Source organism: Camelus ferus, chromosome 2 (assembly GCF_009834535.1).
Source record: "Camelus ferus isolate YT-003-E chromosome 2, BCGSAC_Cfer_1.0, whole genome shotgun sequence".
Taxonomy (NCBI): Eukaryota; Metazoa; Chordata; class Mammalia; order Artiodactyla; family Camelidae; genus Camelus; species Camelus ferus.
The window spans coordinates 44,410,351-44,432,462 of record NC_045697.1 but is presented as its reverse complement, the minus strand read 5'-3'; the positions used below and the strand labels follow the sequence as shown (position 1 = coordinate 44,432,462).

The 22,112-nt window shown below is 38.8% G+C and overlaps 1 protein-coding gene across 4 annotated transcripts in view; it reads right to left on the bottom strand.

Annotated features, from left to right (window-relative positions):
- Window positions 1-1,918: 1,918 nt before the first annotated feature.
- Window positions 1,919-22,112, bottom strand: part of TMEM150C (transmembrane protein 150C) — a 70,368-nt gene continuing 50,174 nt past the window's right edge. For 3 of the 4 annotated variants that reach the window (XM_032456718.1, XM_032456709.1, XM_032456707.1), the window contains exons 2-9: window positions 17,930-18,019; window positions 16,646-16,699; window positions 16,485-16,517; window positions 15,963-16,030; window positions 14,731-14,871; window positions 9,785-9,912; window positions 6,864-7,041; window positions 1,919-4,156 (exon numbers count right to left, since the gene is read on the bottom strand). In XM_032456718.1, coding sequence (XP_032312609.1) covers window positions 3,948-4,156; window positions 6,864-7,041; window positions 9,785-9,912; window positions 14,731-14,871; window positions 15,963-16,030; window positions 16,485-16,517; window positions 16,646-16,699; window positions 17,930-18,009 — 891 coding nt within the window. In that variant the 5' untranslated portion in view covers window positions 18,010-18,019 and the 3' untranslated portion in view covers window positions 1,919-3,947. The remainder of the gene's footprint in view (window positions 4,157-6,863; window positions 7,042-9,784; window positions 9,913-14,730; window positions 14,872-15,962; window positions 16,031-16,484; window positions 16,518-16,645; window positions 16,700-17,929; window positions 18,020-22,112) is intronic. The other variant, XM_006190345.3, reaches the window with a different exon arrangement.

The following is a 22,112-nucleotide window of genomic DNA, read 5'->3' as shown; positions in this document are numbered from 1 at the left end:
CCTGTATGATGATGGGCTCTTTACTGATTCTTTGGTACTCCCATTTCCAAGGAATGGCAATGACCAAAGAAGATCTCAATTAAAGTAAATAAATAACATCCCACCTCCAACTCCCCTAAAAAACCTAAATGTAAATCCTGTGGTCATCAGTTACTAGGCTGTTCACAAATGTTTCTCCCTTTCTGGGCACGGGGTAGGAGTGCCACTCTCGGATATGGCCATGTGATTTGCCCTAGCCAGTGACATGTGAGCTAAGTGATGTTTGTCACTTTGTGGCAGCTTTAAGACCAATGAGCAGGCTGCCAGATTTCTTTGGCTATCAGCAACTATGGGAGCAGTGTTGAGACAGAGCCTCTAACAGCCAGGGTCTGAGTTGTAGCAATGAGCAGACCCCCTCTTAACAACGTGGGATAGACACCTAGTATGAGAAATAAACTAGTTTTGTTAGTTTTATTTTGGGATAGCAAACCCCAATCCATCCTGACACAGTGCCTAAGGACAAAAATAGACAGTGATGTACCAGTCTCCATGATAACCAGCAGACTGCCAATTTCAGGATATGCAAGTTTTATTTTCCCATACCAGGGGCAAAGACAACCCAATAAATAACACAGGTAATAAAACTTGACCTCACTGTCAGTTCTCCATTGAATCAAAAACTATTGAACCTTGAAAATGTTAACATTGTTTTAAAAATATTTCTCTCCTAACCAGAGGGGAACTTTTCTTCAAGAGACATAGTTAGACTACCAGAAACTTAGTGCAGTGTTATTTCATGTTTTGTTCTCTGGGCAGCTGGCATTCGTTCCTCCAGGAATACTCACTGCAAATGCTGATTCCCTAGTCTTGTCCTCCTGGATGAATGCTGCGGTTCCTCAACTCCTAGGAGGTCTGTAATCTTGATCTTTATGGGTATGTGTGGTCTAATACAAAAATGTATTTGATGCTTGGCCTCGGATCCTGCCAGAAGCTCCTAAAACTCTTGAAATTTTCTGAGTGATAGGAGTCTTTTTTTTTTTTTTTAGTTGAAGTACAGTTGATTTATAACATTGTGTTAGTTTCAGGTGTACAGCATATATACATATACAACACAACTTCTTAAACCAGTCTTCAGTTGATGGGCACGGGTTGTTTCCAGAGTCTTGGCAATTGTTCGTTTGTTTTAAATAATGAGCCCCTTTGTTTCACACTTGAGTTTGTGCTAATGAGATCACTAAGGGTGGGGCCACTAGATAGCCTCAGGATGGAGCTGGTCACCAGAAAGACCAAATGATGAGACCTCCTGATGGACCGCCAAGAATGGGTGGAGGAAGAGGGAGGGTGCTGGAGAGGGAGCTCTGAAAGCTCTTCAACAGTGAGACTGAGAGAGCACCTGGGCTGGTGAACACATTGAGCCCCCAAGAGGACAGCATTCCCCACGTATCTCCCCTTCCTTGCCCTGAACATCTCTTCTATTTGGTTGCTCTCAAGTTGTATCTTTTATAATAAACCAGCAAATGGAAGTGTTTCCCCAAGTTCTGTAGCCATTCTAGGAAATTATTGAATCTAAAAGGGAAGGGAGCTGTGGGAACTCTTCCATTTTACTGCCAGGTTGGACAGAAGTGTGGGTAACCTGGGGACCTGATACTTGGGACTGGCATCTGAAGTGAGGGTAGTCTTGTGGGACCGAGCTTTTAAACCTGTGGGGTCTGACAATAACTCTGGGTAGTTAAGTGTCAGAATTGAACTGAACTGTAGGACACCCAGTTGGTGTCCAGAGAATCAGAGACTTGGCTGTTAGTGTTGGAAAACACCCAAGAAATATGCTACCAACATACTACTAAAGTTTGTTTTCAACATAATGTCTAATTGAGTTTACACATGCTTCCATATGAGGGAAGAAATGTTTGTGTAAGAAGCCAAAAAAATAAAATCACAGTTCTTCATAAAAGAATTTTATTTAGTGGTCAGATCCCAATGAATAATGCCAGTCATTGCTTGATTCTGTTAAAATGTGCTATTAGATTTACTCTTAAGAAAGTGTACAGTGCATCACCAAAAGCTATTTAATTTGGATTGGGTAGAGTAAAAGAAAACTTCATAAATCTGTTCTCTGATAACATTTTTAAAATATAAAAATGGAAAAAAAAACCCAAAAGCAGTATTCAAAAATAATAAATGTCACCTTGGACTATTTACAGTATTAGCCTTTCTAATAGAACACTCCCTGCTTGCTTCTTTTTCTCCCATTTCACTTATCCCTCAGAGGCATTCTCATTCCCCCATCTAACCCTCACTCATGCTTTCTTCCATTCCTGTCTTGCAGGAAATGATTCTATTCTCTCTCACTCATCTCTGAGTCTTTCTCTGATGCTCCTTTCAATTACCAGGAATTCTAGTCAACAGACGTTTGTGGAGCACCTAAGACGTGCCAGGCACTGTGCTAGGAGGTGGCGACAAATACAGAGGTGAAAAGTCATTGGCCCCCTCCCTCCTCAAGAGGCTCAGAGTTTGGGCTGAATTAAAAAACATTGTTTTTATTATATTATATTCCATGAAATCCCAAGCCCCTGTGAAGCCAGTTTGGGGATTTCTTGAAACAAAGTGCATTCATGGAGGGTCTATCACCGTGGCCCACTCTCACACATCCTGAATTTAGAATTCTTATCTTTATGAAGCAAAGCCTCAGAAGCCCAGGCCTATGGCTTGAGTTCTAAACTCTGAGCAGGTGGGAATTGCATGTTGGGTAGCAGGGGACTAGCTGCACCAGTTTGTTTTGGGGGAGGGTAATGTTTTAATTGACTTCTACAAATTCCAAGTATGAAAAGCCCTTAACTGCCCCCCCCGCCCAAATACTAAATTTGAGCTATAGATACGTATTAAGAAACTGCCCCTTGATTTGGACTTGCAACAAGATGCTCTAAAACTTCTTTTATAAATGTCCAGCAGGAGCTCTTTTGAGTACCTCCACACATGTTTCTTTGTGCTTTTCTGTGAACATTTTCTTAGCTTCAAACATAAAAGCAGCAAATTAAGCCTGCAAGTGACCTTTTTCTTTTTCCTTTGATCATAGTTGAACCCCAGACAAGATCAGTTCTTGCATTTGTCCTACATCTTCTTTGTCCATGAGGCCTCAAGAGACCCATGGTAGTTACTAAAGGAAAAGAAAAAAAGAAAGCAAACCATGAAATAGAAAAGAAAAACTGAACGTAGGGTACTATAGAAGCAAAAATGAAACCATACTTGCTGCCCCCATCTTGTTCCATGTCTGGCACACCGTGTCCCTGTAAATATTCACATTTGGAAATATTTTCTCAGTTACAGTAAAGTCCAAATCACGGTGGTGGGCTTCCCTCCCATAGCTTGTCAGGAATTCCTTTCACTGAATCTGCTCAGCCAAGCACTGAGCAACGATGAAGGGAGTTTCTGTGGGAAAGGTCTGTCCGTGCTCCCGTAGCATCCAGAGGTTACGCAGGGTCACATCTCTATACGGTGTCCATCTACCTGGATGATACCCTCTCCATTCAAGAGCATTGGTGCCAGAGTCAGAATTTCCTCAAGAGCCGGTTCCAAGCCCTTTGGATCAGAAGGCAATGTTGGGAGTCAGAGTTACTCCCCTGTGACATTCAGCCCGCCCTACTCTGTGGCGGGGGGGTCACGACGTCTGAAATATGTGAAGAGGACAAAAGAGCAGGGGGTGCTGGGAGAGGGAGGGAAAGAGACGTGATCGTGCACAAGCTTCTTGCTCTGTCGTGCAATATATTTTCAGTGTAACAGCGTGTATTTCGACACCTAGGGCTTGTGCTTTTTTGTTAAATGACTCGCCCTGAAAAGCTCATTTGGCAACTGTGGCCACGGACGTGTGTGTGTGTGATGTGTCAGTGAGGTTATGTGTCAAGTCCGGTGGGTGTGTCCTGGCCCCTCCCCTGCTGCTGCACCCACCGCACCAGCAAGGAACAACTGATGGGTTACACCTGGTCGGTTTGATATTCAGAAGCTTCAGACAGGCTTTCTGAGAAGCTTAGGAAATTCTCCTGGTATTCAGAACAAACGATCTCATAACGATAATGCCGGAACTCCACAGCAAAGGTGCCAAAGTAAGACAGGAAGCACATGACGAGGCCCCACTGGACCCTGGCGGCGTACATGTGGATGCCTTGGGCCATGAGGATGAAGTCTGGGGAGAAGTAGTCAAGGAAGGTACCCGCGTCGGTCACATTAAAACAGGATTCTTTTCTGGACAGAGACAGTTTACAGGAAAAGCCTGGCCGTCCCCATCACTAGCAAGCTAGTTTGACAGACCCTGCTGAACCTACATGAAGAATACAAGGTAACGCTGTTGAGCTCTTGCTTTGTGCCAGACATGCTTCTAAGTGCTTTCAAGGAAACTTAATCCTCACAACATCCTATTCTCATCAGTTCATCTAAAATAGGGAAATGGAGGCCAAATGGGTAACACAGGTATTAACTGGTGGAACTGGGATTCAAACACAAGCACTCTGACTCCCAGGCCATACATTTGACCATTGTCTACAGCTGCCTAATAACTGTGAGATCAGCTAAAGAATTACAATTCCCAAGTAATTAGTTGGCCAGAAAAATAAATAAATAAACTTTATTTAAATAAAGTTATTATTTAAATACATATGGTCATTATTTACATAAATAAATAATATAAAGTTATTATTTAAATTATAAATAAAGTTATTATTTAAAGAAATAAAGTTATATTAAAAAAGACACTGCAAATGACTACAGAATAATCTGAACGTATACAAATAGCTAACTACCTCCATATAAGCTATGTTTGTCTCCGCGGTGCTACTAATAATGTCTAAGTGGCCCCTCTTCCTCCTTTATCTAGTTCTCACTATTGCCTTTCAGACAATACTGTATAGGCTGGTTTCATTCCTGGTGTAGCATTTAAACTTGCACCCAAATGAAAACAGGCAATTAAAACAACAAAGAAACAGATGAGATGCCTATGGCCAAGTATACATGGAGTGTATATACACACATGTGGGTGTACACCCCCCCCCCCCAGTATATATGAAGGTAGAAGCTGGGAAGGGGAAAGGTTCATAACACTCCTTAGTAAAAGGCTAAGAGGCCAAGGACTAAATAAAGTTATTTAGAAAAATCAGAAATGTTCCTTTAGAATTAGTTCTACCTTCAGAACTTTAGACTTAAAATCGTGGAAAATTTTTGGAGAGCAAGAAATGACTTCAGCCAAACTTTGCTCTCTTGATTTGGCTTGGATCCATTCACCTAGAAACCAAGAAATGATTGCAAGTCTTCAGAAAAAGCATGGATCAGACTTGTTTGGTATTAGCTCAAAACTCAGAATAACTTAAAATATGGACACATTCTTCTGATTGAAGTTTCAAAATACTGCCAAAGCAATATCAACTTATTTCTTAAGTTTATGGGGAAGGGATACATCTTCAGATCTCACATTGGCAGAGTTCTGACCTATTTACTCATAAAATACTTTTACCAGGTTGCTAGCAATAAACACGTTTTTTGGCTTGAATTTCAAGTCCTTAAATGTTCTTTATCTAATGTGACTGCAGAAGTTCAGAAAACCACTAAAATGATTATGGCAGTTTGTGAGGGCAGAAGAAATAAATGGCTCCAAATACTCCACTAACAAAAGAATGTCTCTGAACACTAAATTTATCTTCGTATTTCAAAGCCACTTTCTCTCAGAAGGGATGGCATACATGGTTAAGAATGCAAGAACTGAGTCTGAGTTTAAAACAAGATCGACACATACCACGTGTGATTTTGGGTACCTCTGTTTTTCACTATTCTTACCTGTTAAGTGAGGATTAAAAGAGTTGACACACTTAAAGTGCTTATTAGAATAATGCCTAGCACATTATAAGTGCTCTATAAATATTGGCTATTACATTGAAGAGCGTAATTGTGTTACCCAGACACAGTCTGCCATCTGGGAACCTTACTTCCTTCTTCTTCTGTTTCCCGAGGACCCAGTGGAGTGAACACTCTGCCGCAAGGAGTGAGTGACTGATCTGATTGGTGGGCTCTGAAGTGGGAGGCTTCCATTGGGCTGTGCCACCCATAGGTGGGGTCACGTGCTCCACCCTGCATGAGCGTCTCTGCGCTCTGGTTAGGGTTAAGTTCACGATCTCTGCGTTTCCCTGATTTCTCTGCTTGTTACTGGGTGGATAAATTGAATTCCAGGCGTGAGCTAGGAGGCCTGTACGATTCTCCTTTCCAACTTTACCGGGAATAAAGGCTCATTTCTTCCCACCTGGCTCCTTGTGTCTGTTCTCCACTGGTTCCGACACCGACGGAAGAAGGGAAATAAATAGTACCTCAAAACCTCAGAAATATTTGTTTAGGACAACAGTACACGGACTGGTAATCTAGTTCTTGAATTTCTTTTCCAGAAAAGGTTACTTGTATTCTTGAAAGATATAAATGATTTGTCCCTTGAAATTCATTTTAGAGTTCATAAATTTTTAAATAACAGTCACAAATGAAATATTTTTTTAAGATGGAAAGAAAAAGATCACAATTCTCTTTTGGTTATGCATTCTATGTTTTTCACAAAGGGAAACTTACTTACATCATTAGTGGTAAGGAGAATGCCTGACACCATTCCGACTGCTTGAAACAATTTTGAGAAGGCAGATCTTGTTTTATTTTTAGTTCTCCATCTCCTCTTTGGCATGAAAAATAGGTCTGAGAGTTTTAGTTTTTATACCCATTTACTTTTCTTTTTTGTCTAAGATTCTGAGATGAGCTGACAATACAGTCAAACCAACAGAGAATGGTGAGTTACTCATCTTCTATCTAGACAAGTTATCTGTGTTTTAACCTCACTGGCAAGGAACCTATTCACATTCAAAGGATACAGAGGACCACACAGAGAGTGATAGATGCTGAGAGAACAACTCGTGGAATTCCAACTTTCCGTCCTTCATTCTTGATGTTGACTTTGAGTGTCAGTGCAGCCTGGATCCAGCATGTCAAGGTGCCAAATCCAAAAGTCAAGGAAGTTCCCACATTATGGATTTCTTCATCGTTTGTGAGCTAAAGGATGAACAGATAATGACATGTGGAGGCCCATTTCGAAAAGACATACAAGCCAATGGAATATGTGAGGCAGGAAAATTAGGTAAAGGGATGTCTCAATAATGGGATGATAGATTTTAGAAAGAATAGAGCCTCCCATTGGCTCTTTGTGTCTGTTCTTCGTTGGTTTAAACTCTGAGGAGAAGAAGGGAAATAAAGAGTACCTCAAACTTCAAAACATTTGTTTGAAAAAATCATACAGGCAGTGGTAATCTATTCTTTGAATTTGTTTTCCAGAAAAGCTTTGTGGAAAAGTGAAAGAAAAAAGCAGGATAGTTATAACAGAAAAAAGAGAGAGAGAGAGAGAAATGTAAAGTTTATATGAACATAAACCCCAAACTGTTTTCCAGAATAATAAATAAGACCAGAATCTGGCTGTGTACTTACTTACTGATTGACGATGGCCAATTCCAAGCAGGTGAAGATTTTATTGGCCTGGGGACCTAATAACAATTGGGCTGTTCTTTACTGCTACAAAACTGCCCAGGCTATGATGTGGCCAATTCACTGCTAATGGCCTTTTTTTGTTTGTTTTCCTAATATTACAAGAAAACTGCACTTAGAAGCTTTTGCCATATCTGGAGACCCATTAAAGGGCAACAGTGTTTGAAGATACCTGGTCAAAGCTTTTATACAGTTAATAGATTAAAGGAGACCCATTTAGATTATTTCAGTTAGGGGTGAGAGATGCAAACTGCCCAAATCATGACCCACTGATTAAAAAAAAAAATTGTCACTTAAAACACCTTCAGTAATTACATATACTTTTAACTACACATATACTACCCCCCACATATAGGATACATACAGGAAAATCTACTGTTGAAGAGATGGCTTTAAAAACATGGTGAAAATATATTTTTTGAATTGCCATTGCCTCCAGGTGTTTTATTGTTTGACAATACTGTTAATAATAATTGTATCAAATCAATATTACTTTCCCTTTACAACTGTTTTCTTTGGTTTGGCTATAGAATTTTTTCTTCTTTGGAAGAAGTCACTTTTTTCCCCCTTTACAGTTCAAAACACATATTTTGTAAACATTTTAAATAATGATTCCCTAAATCAAATTATCGAGGAATTTGATTTTCCATGCTGTACACAGTCTATTCATTTATTTTAAAAACAGATAATATAGAAACTGACACACTGTAACTGACTGTACTTCAATTTAAAAAGTTAAAAAACAGTTAAAAATCAGATAATATAGTTACATCAGTCAAACTTTAAAAATTATAAACAGAATAGACTGAAAAGTCTGTCTCCTATCTCATATACTAGCCACCTGGCAACTAGTGTGTTATTTGTTTACTGTGTAATCTGTACATATTCCAGAAATTGTTCTTCATGGGTAGTGCCAACATTTATGGTTTTGAATATTTGTGGTTCACCCAAACAACCCAATCACTGGGATTCTTCTAGGAACGTTAGAACAAAATGTCTACTCAGTAACGTCCATCCAAGACCCGGATGAAAGAAATGATAGTTATTGAGCATTTTACAACATGCTGGCATCTGCAGCACAGACAGGTAAGTGGAGGAAGAATTCCCATCAAAATCTCAATAAAAAATGCTCTGTGCCCTAATATTTTGGAGCTTAACAGATAAACTCTTAATTATCTCTTGTGATAATTCACTGTCCTAGCCAATATGTCCTAAGAATGCAGCGTTCTCATTATCTAGGTTAATAGGAAATGAGACCTGGAATAGAGAGAGAAATCAGTGGGATTGCCTATCTGTTGAACGACTCATTAAGTAAAAAATACTTGTTGAGTTGCTACGATGTGCCAGTGGATGTCTTGTCTCAGGGAGATGAGTTATCCCAATGTAATAAATTATCAGCACTGAATTAAGGACAAGAGACAGTCTTAGAAAAAAATCCACTACCATATTTTCAGTAAGAACATTATTAAATGCTCACTAGAATGTGAGGGTCTGGAATGCCTACAAGATTTGGATTTCACTCAGTAGACAGGGGAGAAGGGTCAGGATAGGTGTTTGAATGCAAGGAGGAAGTTTCTAGCCGCAGTATATAGTGTAGGTTGGAGGATGCTGGGGAGGGAACGGAGGCAGGGAAGTCAGACAGCTGCTGTAACAGTGTAGGGATCTCCATGTTTAGTTTCCGAAGAAATCACTTAGGTCAAGAGTTGGGGGATGGCAATGGCAAGGGAAATTATGCTTCACTGACCATGGGCTTCTAAATTTCTGGGAAGAAGAGTTAGGGTGAATGTTACTTTATCCAGGTCACAAGCATTCTAAAGAAATTCTGAGTTTTCAAACTTGACTCCCACATGAGCTTACTAACCTGAAATGCAAGCTTTCATCCAATAAAGCTGTTCAGTGTATAACTCTAGAAAGGCAATAGTCCTATTAGTTTTCTAGAAAGGTACATTAGGATACAATTTGTTATGAAGAAAGTGTACAGCACTTTGAAAGCCCTTGTAGAAAACATACTGCTATTTTAGTAGCTACGTTTCCCAGTAGCCATGCAGCATTTCCAATGCATAGTGAGCACTTGCACACGTAGGCTCAAAGCCCAGACGGGCTGACTGCTGGGGAACCGTGCATATCAGGAAGCACTGTTAGCATTTTTTAAGGTTCATGCAGAATTTTATGGGCCACATAGTGACTATACTTCAATGGCTGTGATAATCATATAGATGAAGTGTGAGATGGAGGTGAAAAAGGCCAAATGAAGTACCTGAAAATTACCAAGTAAGGTCATTCCAAAGGAAGCCAGACAGAGTGCCACCAATCCACTAATATTCAGCCACGGATTTAAAACCTTTGGTTTCAGTTGTATGAAGCGCAGAACAGCTACCACAAGAGCTGGGAATAAAACAAAATGTTAAAATTGAAAAACTGAAATCACACACCCAGTCTAGGAAGTGGAGTTCTAAAACCACAATATGCCAAATTAAACTTTTTGCCACAGTACATTTAAAAATGACAGTCTTTTAAGGAAATTTTCCATGCAATGCTTCTGATTATTGAGATTTTTTTTCTCTAGCTAACCTGAAAAAGCAGAGAGGAATTGAAGCAGCAGTGCTATATGGTATTTGGGTGATGTAAGATGATGGACTGTTAATAGTGCTGTTCTCAGAGTTTCAAAAACAAGGTCAGCATAGGACAGTCTGGCTTAGGAGAACACTGCAGAGGCTTGGCACACAACAAATCAGATGGAGAGATATGGCCCATGGCACGGAATTCACTCATTCAATCAGCCTTTAGTTTAGAACGGGGTTAGAACAGACAGGGCACAAAAACACAGGGAAGAAGACAAGGTTACCACATCTAGGCAAACCTGCTGGTCCCTGTGCCAGGAATCACTCCCGGGGATAGGAAGGAAGATAAAGGCAAGGGTGCAAATCCCTTTATTACTGGTTTACTCCCACTTCTCTCTAGTTCTACCTGGGGGCGTTCATTGTCAAAGGACAAAGATAGTTAATCCAAATTAGGGCAGTTCACAGCAATCAAATTATGGAATCTGTATTTTAACATAGAAGACTTGGGGATTTGGTATGTACTAAAAATCATGCTGCTTATATTAAGAAAGCTCAATTCTTCCAAATGATGTTAATTACTCATTTTAAAAACCACTGTGTGTTTTGAACCCCATTGTCATCAGAGAATCTTAAGAGAGAATGAGGGAAGTTACCTAGATTTCAAATCTGACTTCTATAGTAACCTTGAGGCTGGTTCATACTCAAACCACTAATCTAAGAATCCCCTTTTATTAACTGCTTAGTGCAGGGATATTATCATGTTTATCCAGAAAATCTAGGAGAGGTTAGTCTACAAATGATTTTTGAAAGCACTTGTAATTCATATTAGTTATATCTAATGTAAGGGAATGTACTCACTACTTCGTAAGGCAGCTAATTTTGACATTAAGATTTAGCAGGAAAGACGATTAGGAATTCAAGAATTATCCTATTTATACAGTAATTAAGTAGATAATATTTGCTAAAGGTCTACCTTGGTTACAGGCCATTATTAGTAGCCATTAATAAAAGAAACCCTTCCACAAACTTGCATTTCCCAAGTATACTGAATTTCATAGTTTCATGCTACAAAGTTAAGTTCAGCGAAATGACTTTCAGTTCCAAGTACCTCTGATCAAAAAGTGCTACACCACTTGGTTCATATTTGGATTTTGGAAACAAAATAGAATTAAACCGTAATTTATGAGATCTCAAGTTGGCTGGCTCTGATTTAGCTTTTAGTGGATTTATGTTTAAGCTAATGCCCAAGACTCATCACCAAATTAATAGATTATACTTGAGTTGATAATAGTTTTTCAACCTAATGGTTTGAGGGATCTGGTGAGAAGTTATAACATATCAGAAGTCTATTCACGGTGACAGTAACTATCCAAGAGGATGAAAAAAATAAGCACAATTTCTATTACTTTTTGGGCTGGGAACAGGAGGGAGAAATGGGGAGAGGAGAAATTCAACACAAGTGCCCTGACACAAAGTGATCTTCAGATAAGGAAGCCATTAGTTTTAGACCAGACACCTCCACACCGGGCACCAGGGAGACAGCTGCTAATGAATTGTGTGTGTATATTGGTCAGGGCATAATGACAAAATACCTAAGCCACACAGTTAATTTCTTTTAAAAATGACAAGGGAAAAGTGTGGGTCTGGGAACTATTTGGTCGTCATTCAGTTTGGAGGGATAGGATCATGCTGGAACTTTGGTCTAAGCCCTAAACCACTGCTGAAGTAGACACTGAAATGGCTCTTCATGTTAACCATCAGGTAGTTGTGCCACTACCTCCAAAGGGAGACAGTCAATGCTGTTCTCTGGGTTACTCGTTTCTCACGGATAAACTCTGCACATGCATCATTCTCCTGGCTCCAGCATTGCTAGCCTTCTCACTTGTAATATGGATGAGAAATCATTTTATCCAGAACAGATGATGATATGATCCAGCAATCCCACCCCTGGGCATATATCCAGAGGAAGCTCTAATTCAAAAAGATACATGCACCCCAGTGTTCACAGCAGCACTATGTACAATAGCCAAGATACGGAAGCAACCTAAATGTCCATCGACAGATGACTGGATAAAGAAGATGTGGTATATTTATACAATGGAATACTATTCAGCCATAAAGAAGAATAAACTAATGCCATTTGCAGCAACATGGATGGGCCTGAAGATCGTCATTCTAAGTGAAGTAAGCCAGAAAGAAAAAAATACCATATGATATCACTTACTGTGGAACCTAAAAAAAGACCCAAATGACCTTACTTACAAAACAGAAACAGACTCATAAACAAAGAAAAGAAACTTATGGTTACCATGAGAGAAAGGAGATGGGAAGGGATAAATTGGGAATTTGAGATTTGTAGATATTAACAACGACATATAAAACAGATAAACAACAAGTTTATACTGTATAGCACAGGGAACTTTATTCAATATCTTGTAGTTACCTATAATGAAAAAGAATAAGAAAAGGAATATGTGTATGTACATATATATCTGAAACATCATGGTGTACACCAGAAATTGGCACAGAGTTGTAAACTGAATATACTTCGATCAAAAAAAAAAACAGATGATGAAATTAAGAGAGAAACAGTAATCTTGAAGACAAGAATTAACCCAACAGGCCTAACTTCCAGAACTGCATTACAAACACCACACTTTGCCCTTTTAACCTATTAACTCCATTATTAATCAGCTCAGACTAGGTCTACTTTCCTTTTTAAATAGATTCTAGGTGAAATTTTAGTGTTGTGGAAATAATTAAGGTTTTGGTCCATTAATAGTTTTATTAACAGGTTTAAATGGAGGCAGATTCAGACTGTTATGAAGGATATTTTCAACCAAGTAGTGACTTAATTATACCTTCTTGAAAAAGTCTTCTGAGCTGTAGAGCAATTTCAAAGCCATCTTAGTATATGGGAACCAATTTTTATCACATTAACATTTTGTGCAATAGATATATAAATTTTTGTTTCATTAAGATTTTTGATTTTACTTACAGTAGAAGAAAAAAAATTAGAGCCTACCCCTCTATTGTCTTTGGCATTTAGAACAGTCCTTTGCTGTACTAGTGTCCCATATTTAATTTATTTGTCTGTTAAAAAATACAAATATTAAGAGTAATTGCTTATTTTCTTTGTTAAATTTTTTATTTTGAGGCTGATTGGGATTTTAAAGTTCAAACTCAAAACAGCAGCTCTTCATTGCAGTCCTAGACTGGCGCCTGACCAAATTCTTTTTCATTTTGTTTAGTTCTACTGTTTATGCATCAATATTTCCTATTTATGACTGCAGTAGAACATGGCAATCAATGTGTTTTGACTGAAGGCGGGAGAGTGGCTGGTACTAGGTGACCAGAGTCATTCAGCTATTAGCTTCATCCTCACAACTTCTCCAGGGCAGCAAATAATATTCCTTTTAGGAAATTTGTCTTAGGTCTTCCCCTAACCCCATCCCCACCTCCCCAGGAGAAATAAAAGTGTGGATTCAGGACAAACAGCATAACTAATTCTGTAAAGGAAATAACGGAGTATGTGATCTTTGATTAGTCCATCAAAAAGATAAAAGATCTTTGCTAACTCATCTTAATAAATGCTACACCTACTCCTCTGTAGAGTGCAAATTATAATCTATACGCCTGCCAACAAGCCGTGACTTATAGGCAGTCCAGGCTGTGTCCTATAGTCGGTCATGTCATCTAAAGTAACAGCCTGAGGTCTGAGAGGGACAAACCGGGGGAGACAAAAGCATCCACAGTTTAGAGCACGAATCATTAGTAAACTGATTCTTTTTCACTCCCAGAGTCGATAAATAAATAACTGTTGGTTTACTTCCACTGAACACTAATGTTAATCAGTTTTGTGTCTACCAGATGGCACTAAAAATGATGACTGATAATAAATGATAAACACTGCATACTGCAATACCTTAGAGCAAAAGCTAGTAAAAATTTAATTGCTTCTTGGTGGAGCAGGGGAGGACTGGAGAATAAGATGATGACGAATGTCATCTGGAAGAGGGGAACTTGTTCTCATTACTGTGTTTTTGGAAATGCTTTTATAATTAGTTAATCATAAGCTTATGATTTATGGATAAATTTGTGAGCTGGGTAAACTGGCATTTTTTAGGTTTTACACTAAGGACTACTGGAACGTATCAGTTTATCTTAAGAATATAAAGGAAACAAATGCGGCTTCCAATATGTTCATTGGCTTCTTTACAACCCAGTGGAGGACAGACAGCCTGTGAACAGCTTTTTCATAAGGGCAGTCTCCTGTGTATCATGATTAAAGATGTAGCTTTTGCAAAGCACTTAGCATTGTGCCTGGAATATTAAGTGACTGTCATTAATTATTGTTATTATTGTGCTGCGAGGATGACCCTATGAGTAGGTACCAACCTGCAGGCATACGTGGTGTGACTGCAGAGGGGCTGGGAAGGGTCCCTGACCCTGCAAGTCCAGATTCACTCTTGGGGCTTTGTGTTCTATCAAATGCAAATAGCTCCTTGGATGCCACTTATGCCTTAGTATGAATAAGTTTATTAGATCTTTTCAGAAGAGTGGTGTCAAGAGTAGGAAAAAAGTGAGTACAGAGCTCCCGGCAGCCCCAAGGCTGAAGGCAGTGAGGGCAAACCCAACTGACCAGCACTTCCCCTGGTGCCTCCCAGGGAACGTGTTTCTCGCATGCTGAGCTTTCTGAACCAAGTCAGATTCTGCCTGTGTAGCAAGTTGGACCAATCATCTCCCTTGATTTTCCAAGGAATTCTATAGGTCTTCCCTTTTCCTATAGCAAACATTAAGAAGGAACATATAAGAGTGAGTAGAAATTTGGACGGGGTAGTTATAAATAGATAAAATAACAGGCCACCTCTTTGGGGGACAGGTGCCACCAAAGCCAAATACTCCCTTGGAAATAACATCATCATTATCTTAAAAAAATTTTTTTTATTGAAGTATAGTCAGTTTACTTTTTAAAAAATTTTTTTAATTTTTTTTATTTTTATTTTTATTTATTTATTTTTAAAATCATTATCTCTTACTTGGAGTGAAAGTCTCACTATCCAAAAGAAATTTTCCGGAAAACTACTGTCGAAAAATTCAGTTGTCGCTGACCCAACTCCACACATGCCAGTGATGATAGTAGCTGGTTGACCCTTTGAAAGACATCAAGGAGTCCTGGCCTGGAGGAAATGGGCTATAAGGCCAATTTGGAGAAGGACAGAGAGCATGGCTGGTTCCCCCATGCCTGGAGGGAAGCACTCACAGAGCAAAGGGGACAGGATATTAAGTGAGATTTCCCTTGGTCCCTAAAGGGAAAGTGGGGAAGTAGGGCTGGACATGAGTCCAAAGGTTTCCTTCTCTTTTTTTTTAACCTACGTTTCCATTTGCCAGCTTGATATGTGTATAGGCACAGAGGAGAGCATCATCCAAAAGTGAATTCTGACCTTAAGATCTAAACACAAAATCTACACAGATCGATATTTAACAGAGCCTGTGCATTTTTTCATCCTTGCCAGCGAAGGAATAAATAAGGCATTCTTTTTAAGGCAAACATATTGCACAATGTTACATTCTCATGCAGGATTTTATGGGACATAAAATATATTATTTCATGCAGCAAATGAAATAAAGTCAAGAATACGCTGAAATGATTAAAGATGGTAAAGAGAAAAGAAAATGTAAGGTAAGCAGGTGAATGTAAAAGGATGTATGAGAAAAAAGACTCTCGAAACAAAAAACCCACTTCAGCATACTGACATGATGTGATACGAAATTATCAAGTAAGCCCACCACACTTTTGATATGGGTTTAGGAGAATTTAAAACAAAAAGAACTATACCAAAGCACATAAAGCATTCTTCAAGCTCTTCTTACCTAGGAATGCTGCCATGTTCATAACTTGACTAAACACACAGCTTGCAGGAGGTTCATCACCTGCAATACTTGCAAAATAAGAAGTGTTTTACTATTATGATAGTAAAATCGATAACCCTCTGCAATGGACTGAATGTTGGTGTCCCCTTAAAATTCATATGTTGAAATCCCAACCCCCAATGTGATGGCATTGGGAGGTGGGGTCTTTAAGAGGTGATGGGGTCATGAGGGTGGAGCCCCATGAATGGAGTTACTGCCCTTATAAAAGGGACCCCAGAGGCCTCTCTTGTCCTCTTTCTACTATGTGAGGACACAATGAGAAGATGGCAGTCTAGAACCCAGAAGAGAGAACAGACCATCCTGGTACCCCAATCTTGGACTTCCAGCCTCCAGATGTGAGAAATAAACTTCTGATGTTTATAAGCCACCCCGTCTATGCTACTTTGTCACAGTAGCCAGAACTAAGACACCCTCCTAACTTTTCCTGTGAGCCAACAGATCGGAAGACAATTATCAAGTTACCTTATATATGGCGCATGCTTCACACCAGGTTTCCTGGATAATAAAAAAACCCAGAAGCTCAGGTTAAAGTATGGTCACTTGTGCATAGTTTAACTTCACCAGTGGCAAAGTTTTTGTTAAATCTACTGATGATCAAAGAATTACCCAGAGATAAACTTTACCTTTCAGCTGAATTTAATGGGAAAATTTTGTCATCTTCCACAGCTATAAAGTATCTATGAAGAAAAAAATAAAAATTTATAAAACAAAAAATTTTTTAAAAACCAAAAATCATTTGTTTCCCAGTTTTATTGGACTAACCACATTAAATAATATTCATTTTTTTCTAATTGGGAAAACGTTGTTTTACTACAATGCTTTACCTATAGATCACCTAGTTCTCTGAAGCTCAAATGCCATTATTAATAGTGTTTCTTTAATTTTCAAAACACTCCCCAAATTAATGGCAACCACTATAATCTGGCAACTGGAAAACAAAGAAATAAGATTGTACAGCTTTGGGCAAACTAAAATTAAGATTCAAAGTTTCTAATTTCTCAGGAATATGAGTCCATATTTCTTAATAAACTGCAAGGAACTAAAATAATTTTCTAGAACTAAATAGGACTTGAAATAAGCAATTGTGGGACTTCTAATGTAATAATACCCATTTTATAAATGTACCAGACCCAGTCACACACATCAAAAAAACTCAACTATGAACTGGACTGTGAATGGAATCTTTAGCATGTTGGTGTCAAATCAGCAATTCTTGCAAGTAATGAGTCCATATCACCAGTATTCTTCACTATCTGCTTTGCATAATTTATTCTCACTCTTGCTATTTACTTTGGGTAATAGAAAAGGGAAGAGAAACGGGAACTTCAGCAAGATTGAATTAGTAAACATTATTTTAAAGTATTTACAAATACATTCTTATGAATATGACATACACAGTCGTCCCTCTGTGTCTGCAGGGGGTTGGTTCCAAGATCAGTTGTGGTTACCAGATTCCGTGGATACTCAAGTCCCACGTCAACCCTCATCATCTAAGTTTTACGCATCCTCCAATTCAGCCAACTGTGGACCATGTAGTACTGTGGTATTTATTGAAACAAAAATCCACGTAAAGTGGACCCTCACAGTACAAACCCATGTTGTTCAGGGGTCAACTGTAACCTATGCACATTCTCCTGTATACTTTCATCTCTACTTGTAATATCTAATACAATGTAAATAGTTGTAAATACAACATAAATACTACGTAAATAGTTGCCGGTGCCCAGCAAATTCAAGTTTTGCTTTTTGGAACTTTCTGGAATTTTTTTCCCCAAATATTTTTGATCTGCAGTTGGTTGACTCTGAGACTGTGGAATCTTCAAAAGGGCCAATGGTACTATCAAAACTTTATAATCTCATCCACACTGCATCTGGGTCCTCAAATAATTAAATAAGAGAATACTCACACTATCCACAGTCCAGCTGAAGTAAACACGGTAAATACAAGAGGTAAAAACATCCATACGCTGCATTTCTTCCCATCCATGCCTATATTCCTGAAATCAAATGAATAGGTGTTAATAAAGCAAAAATTTACCTCACTCTTTCAAGATGGAAAGGAAGTTTACTTTGACCAAAAAAAAAAAAAAAAAGGTGTATTTTATGAAACCATGATTCAAATCACTACCATTACTGCCACCTACAGGCGGGCAATCCCTTCAGCAAGTAACACGGAAGACTGTTTTGTAGCATTAGTTTAAATATTCCAGAGTCTTAGTTGAGAGCTGACAGAAAATTTCTCCTAAAGATGTGTATCCTTAAACAATCGTCACTATATTTAAGAAAAGATAAAAGAGTTTGGGTTTGGACGTCCAGGAGAAAAGCTAGGTACCAAAGGCACAGTCCAACCTGCTTTTAGTGCTTCATTAACATTTACAGATTTCCGGCTCTATGGGTCTGACGTGTGTACACGTGTCTACAGTGTGGGAGATAAGAGTGTGAGAAATAAATGGTTACTAAACAAATCATCAGCACAGGAAGAAATGACAAATGCTTTGCAAATCTGAACTCTTCTCATGACATGTTACTGAGCAGCTATCTGAGAAGACACGCTCTGGAAACAACGTATGTTGTACAACTTTAAATCCTTGCCAACCAACACAATGGAAAAGAATACGGATGTCAGGCATCTTGGACATTCTATTTTAAAGTAAAAATATGTGAATTAAAAATTGTCCACAAAAATGAAGTGAAAACCAGAAGCTTCAGAACTGTCTGTGAAAAATCCTTGGTACAGAACAGAAAGAAGTAACTAATTATTGCTTTAAAGCCACCAGACAAAATCTATTTGTGATGGTGGATGCCAGCAATCCTTAGGGCAAAAAAAGCCTGTTCCAAGAAAATAAAGTACCCTAGTGACCTCCACAGGTGACTTGATAAACAGAAGGATAATGTGATTAAATGGCACCTCTAAGGAAATATCACTGCTCATTATTTTGGGTTCTACAACTATGAAAAGTCGCTTACTGGGTTGGAACCTGCGCTCCCACATTTCTGAGCACCTCCACGATATCAGCTTCCGTGTGCTGAGACTCCCTGACCCTTCGGAGTGTTGAGAACAGAGAGAGAACACAGCCTTTCCTTCTAGGCAGGTAATCTGGGAGGGCTCAGGAAGGTTGTAGTTCCCAGAACTGACCTACCTGAATAGGTAGATCTTTCGGACCAGGGGACAGACAACTGGACCTAATAGCATGTCTCTGAACACTAATGCTGTAGACTAACACTCCTATCTGGGTAGGAGTGTTAAATAAATTATAGAATCTATGAGTTGAAAGACATTGGAACCAATTTTAATCAACTTAATCCAATCCAATCCAATTCACAAGTATGGACAACCTACTTGTACCAGGTACTATACTGGGTGGTGAAAATACTGAGATCTAATGAATACAACTATTTATAGGTGACAGTCTATGCAATACATAAAAGCTATTATGTGAGCCAGTGGTGCATGGCTACCCAGTTTACATAATGTGGGAAATGATGAACATTTTAAGTATACACAAGATAGCTTTTCAGTGTCTATTCATTTATGTCCAGAAAATTGTGGGCTCATAATAAGGCTATCAATTATGCTACCAAAAATAATTCTATCAGTAGCCAAGAAGTAGAGGGAGTGTAGAAAATAGGGATGTAAACTGAGCATGTGAACCAATTGTTCTGGATCTCCCCCTGAAAGAGGGCGCTCTGACAGCGTGAGTGCAGCTGGAATGGTTCCACTGGAGTAAGAAGTAGGCGATCTGGTGCTCAACCTTCACTTTGCCGATGCCTGACTCCGTGAGCCTGGGCCAGCTGCAGAAATCCGTACCACTGCTGCCCCATCTTGCTGCATGAAGACTGAATTCCAAGAGAGGGAGAAGGACCTTAAAGACTGAGGCCTCATAGTCTTCTGTTTCTAATTCTTTTAGGTGGTAGGTTAGGTTGTTTGTTTGAGATTTTTCTTGTTTTTTGAGGAAGGCCTGTTATCTCTATGAACTTCCCTCTTAGGACTGCTTTTGCTGCATCCCATAGATTTTGTCTGTGTGGAACGGATACATTAGGAGTTTGGGATTAGTAGATATAGATGTAAAATAGATAAACAACAAGGCACAGGGACCATGTTCAATACCTTGTAAAAACCTATAATGAAATGAATATGTGTATATATATATGTATCTATTGTATGACTGAATCACTATGCTGTACACTAGAAACTAACAACATTGTAATCAACTATACTTCAGTTAAAAAAATAAATATTATGGTAAAATTTAAAAAAATGAGACTGAGGCCACACAGGACAGTGGTACTTTGGAAATTAGCCCAAGTTTAGTATCTTATATTTTCACAGTAACTGGATGCTCCAATGCACCCAAAACTATCAGCTGCAGAAGAACTCATGTGTATTAACCATTTTTACAGTAGAGTGGCAAGTAAATTACAATGTCAACTTATTAATTTACAGTGAGAAACACAACTGCCAAAAGTACAAATACACACATTGTTTCCCCTTTTAGGAACGTCTATATGGGAAACCAAAATTTGGAAGCAGGAAAGGAGAGCAAAGAGAGTTAACAAGATAATTCTAAGACCATGGCATCAAGTGACAATAGCTGTGTGTGCTAATCTCCTTTAAGGGAAGGCAGTATGGCGGAGTGGAAACAGTACGGCCAGGCACAGGACTGAAGCCCAGTTCTGTCACTCACAGGCTGTGTGATCCCTGGCAAGTTATTTCATCTCTTAAGCCTTAGTTTAATTATGGAGATAACTTCTGTTTTGTAGGGTTGTGCTGAGAATTAATGATGATGCAGGTAAAGTACCTCACACACGATACATGGTCTGTAAGTGGCGGCTCTGCCAGGTATAACTGCCAAGCAGATCAATACTCCTGTTAGAACAAGGTACTCGCCCTCCAGGGCAGGGCTCAAGGACAGCTTAACACTATCTTCTTCTCTGGGCTCCTGCTTGGAACAATGCAGACACCCTTCCTGATAATAACAGTTTCTTTCTTCAGATGACACTCCAAAAAATTAATTAATACCTTTTCCTTACACATATATGCAAGGTCCACATTCCTAAATTTCCACCCTTTGTTATCTTTAATTATGCATTACTTTTCTGATTTTGTTTTGGAAGCAGCTAGGGTGGCTAATCGCTACTCTCCTAAATTGTTTTATTTTTACTAGTTTAATTCTCACAGGGAAATTTTATATCCAAATTATGGGAAAATGATACTGTTTCCCTGCCTAATGATAGATGAAATTTCCCTCTCTTAACCCAAAGGGATGCCTTGACAGGTGAAATGAATAATGCTATGGATAACTGTATTATTAGCTTTCAGTGGAACTACTTTGGTGCTTCTTCGGGATATTTACATTGGTTATCCTTTTTTTTTTTTTCTTTGAGAAAATTGCAAATTCACATGCAGTTTTAAGAAAGAATACAGAGAGATCCTGTATATCCATCACTCTGTCCCCCATCCTGTATAACCCCAGTACAACATCAACACTAAGATACTGACATTGATACAATCCTTCACTTTCTTCGGATTTCACCGGTTTTATGTGCTCTTCTTTCTGTGTCTGTGTGTGTGTGTGTGCGCGTGTGCGCGTGTGCATATTTAGTTTATGCAGTTTTACTACATGTATAGATTTGTGTGGCTACAACCACAGTCAAGGTACAGAACATTTCCATCACCTCAAAGATTCTTAGTGTCACCCTTTTTATAACCTCACCCACTTCCTTCCTTTCGGCTTTCTGGCTCCCACTAATCTGTTCTCCATTTCTATAATTTTATCATTTCAAGAATGTTATACAAATGGAATCATGTAGTTTGTAACCTTTAGGACTGACTTTTTTTCACTCAGCATAATTCCCTGGAGATCGTCTAAGGTTTGTGTTGATCAATCATTTATAACCTTTTATTGTTGGGTAGCATTCCACAGTATGGATGTACCAAGTGTGTTAATTTACCCGTTACAAGATATCTGGTTTGTTTCAAGTTTTTGGCCACTGCAGATAAAGAAGCTATGAACACTAGTGTAAGGTGTTTGTCGGAATATAGGCTTTTATTTTTCTGGAATAAATGCCCAAGATTGCAATTGCTGGGTC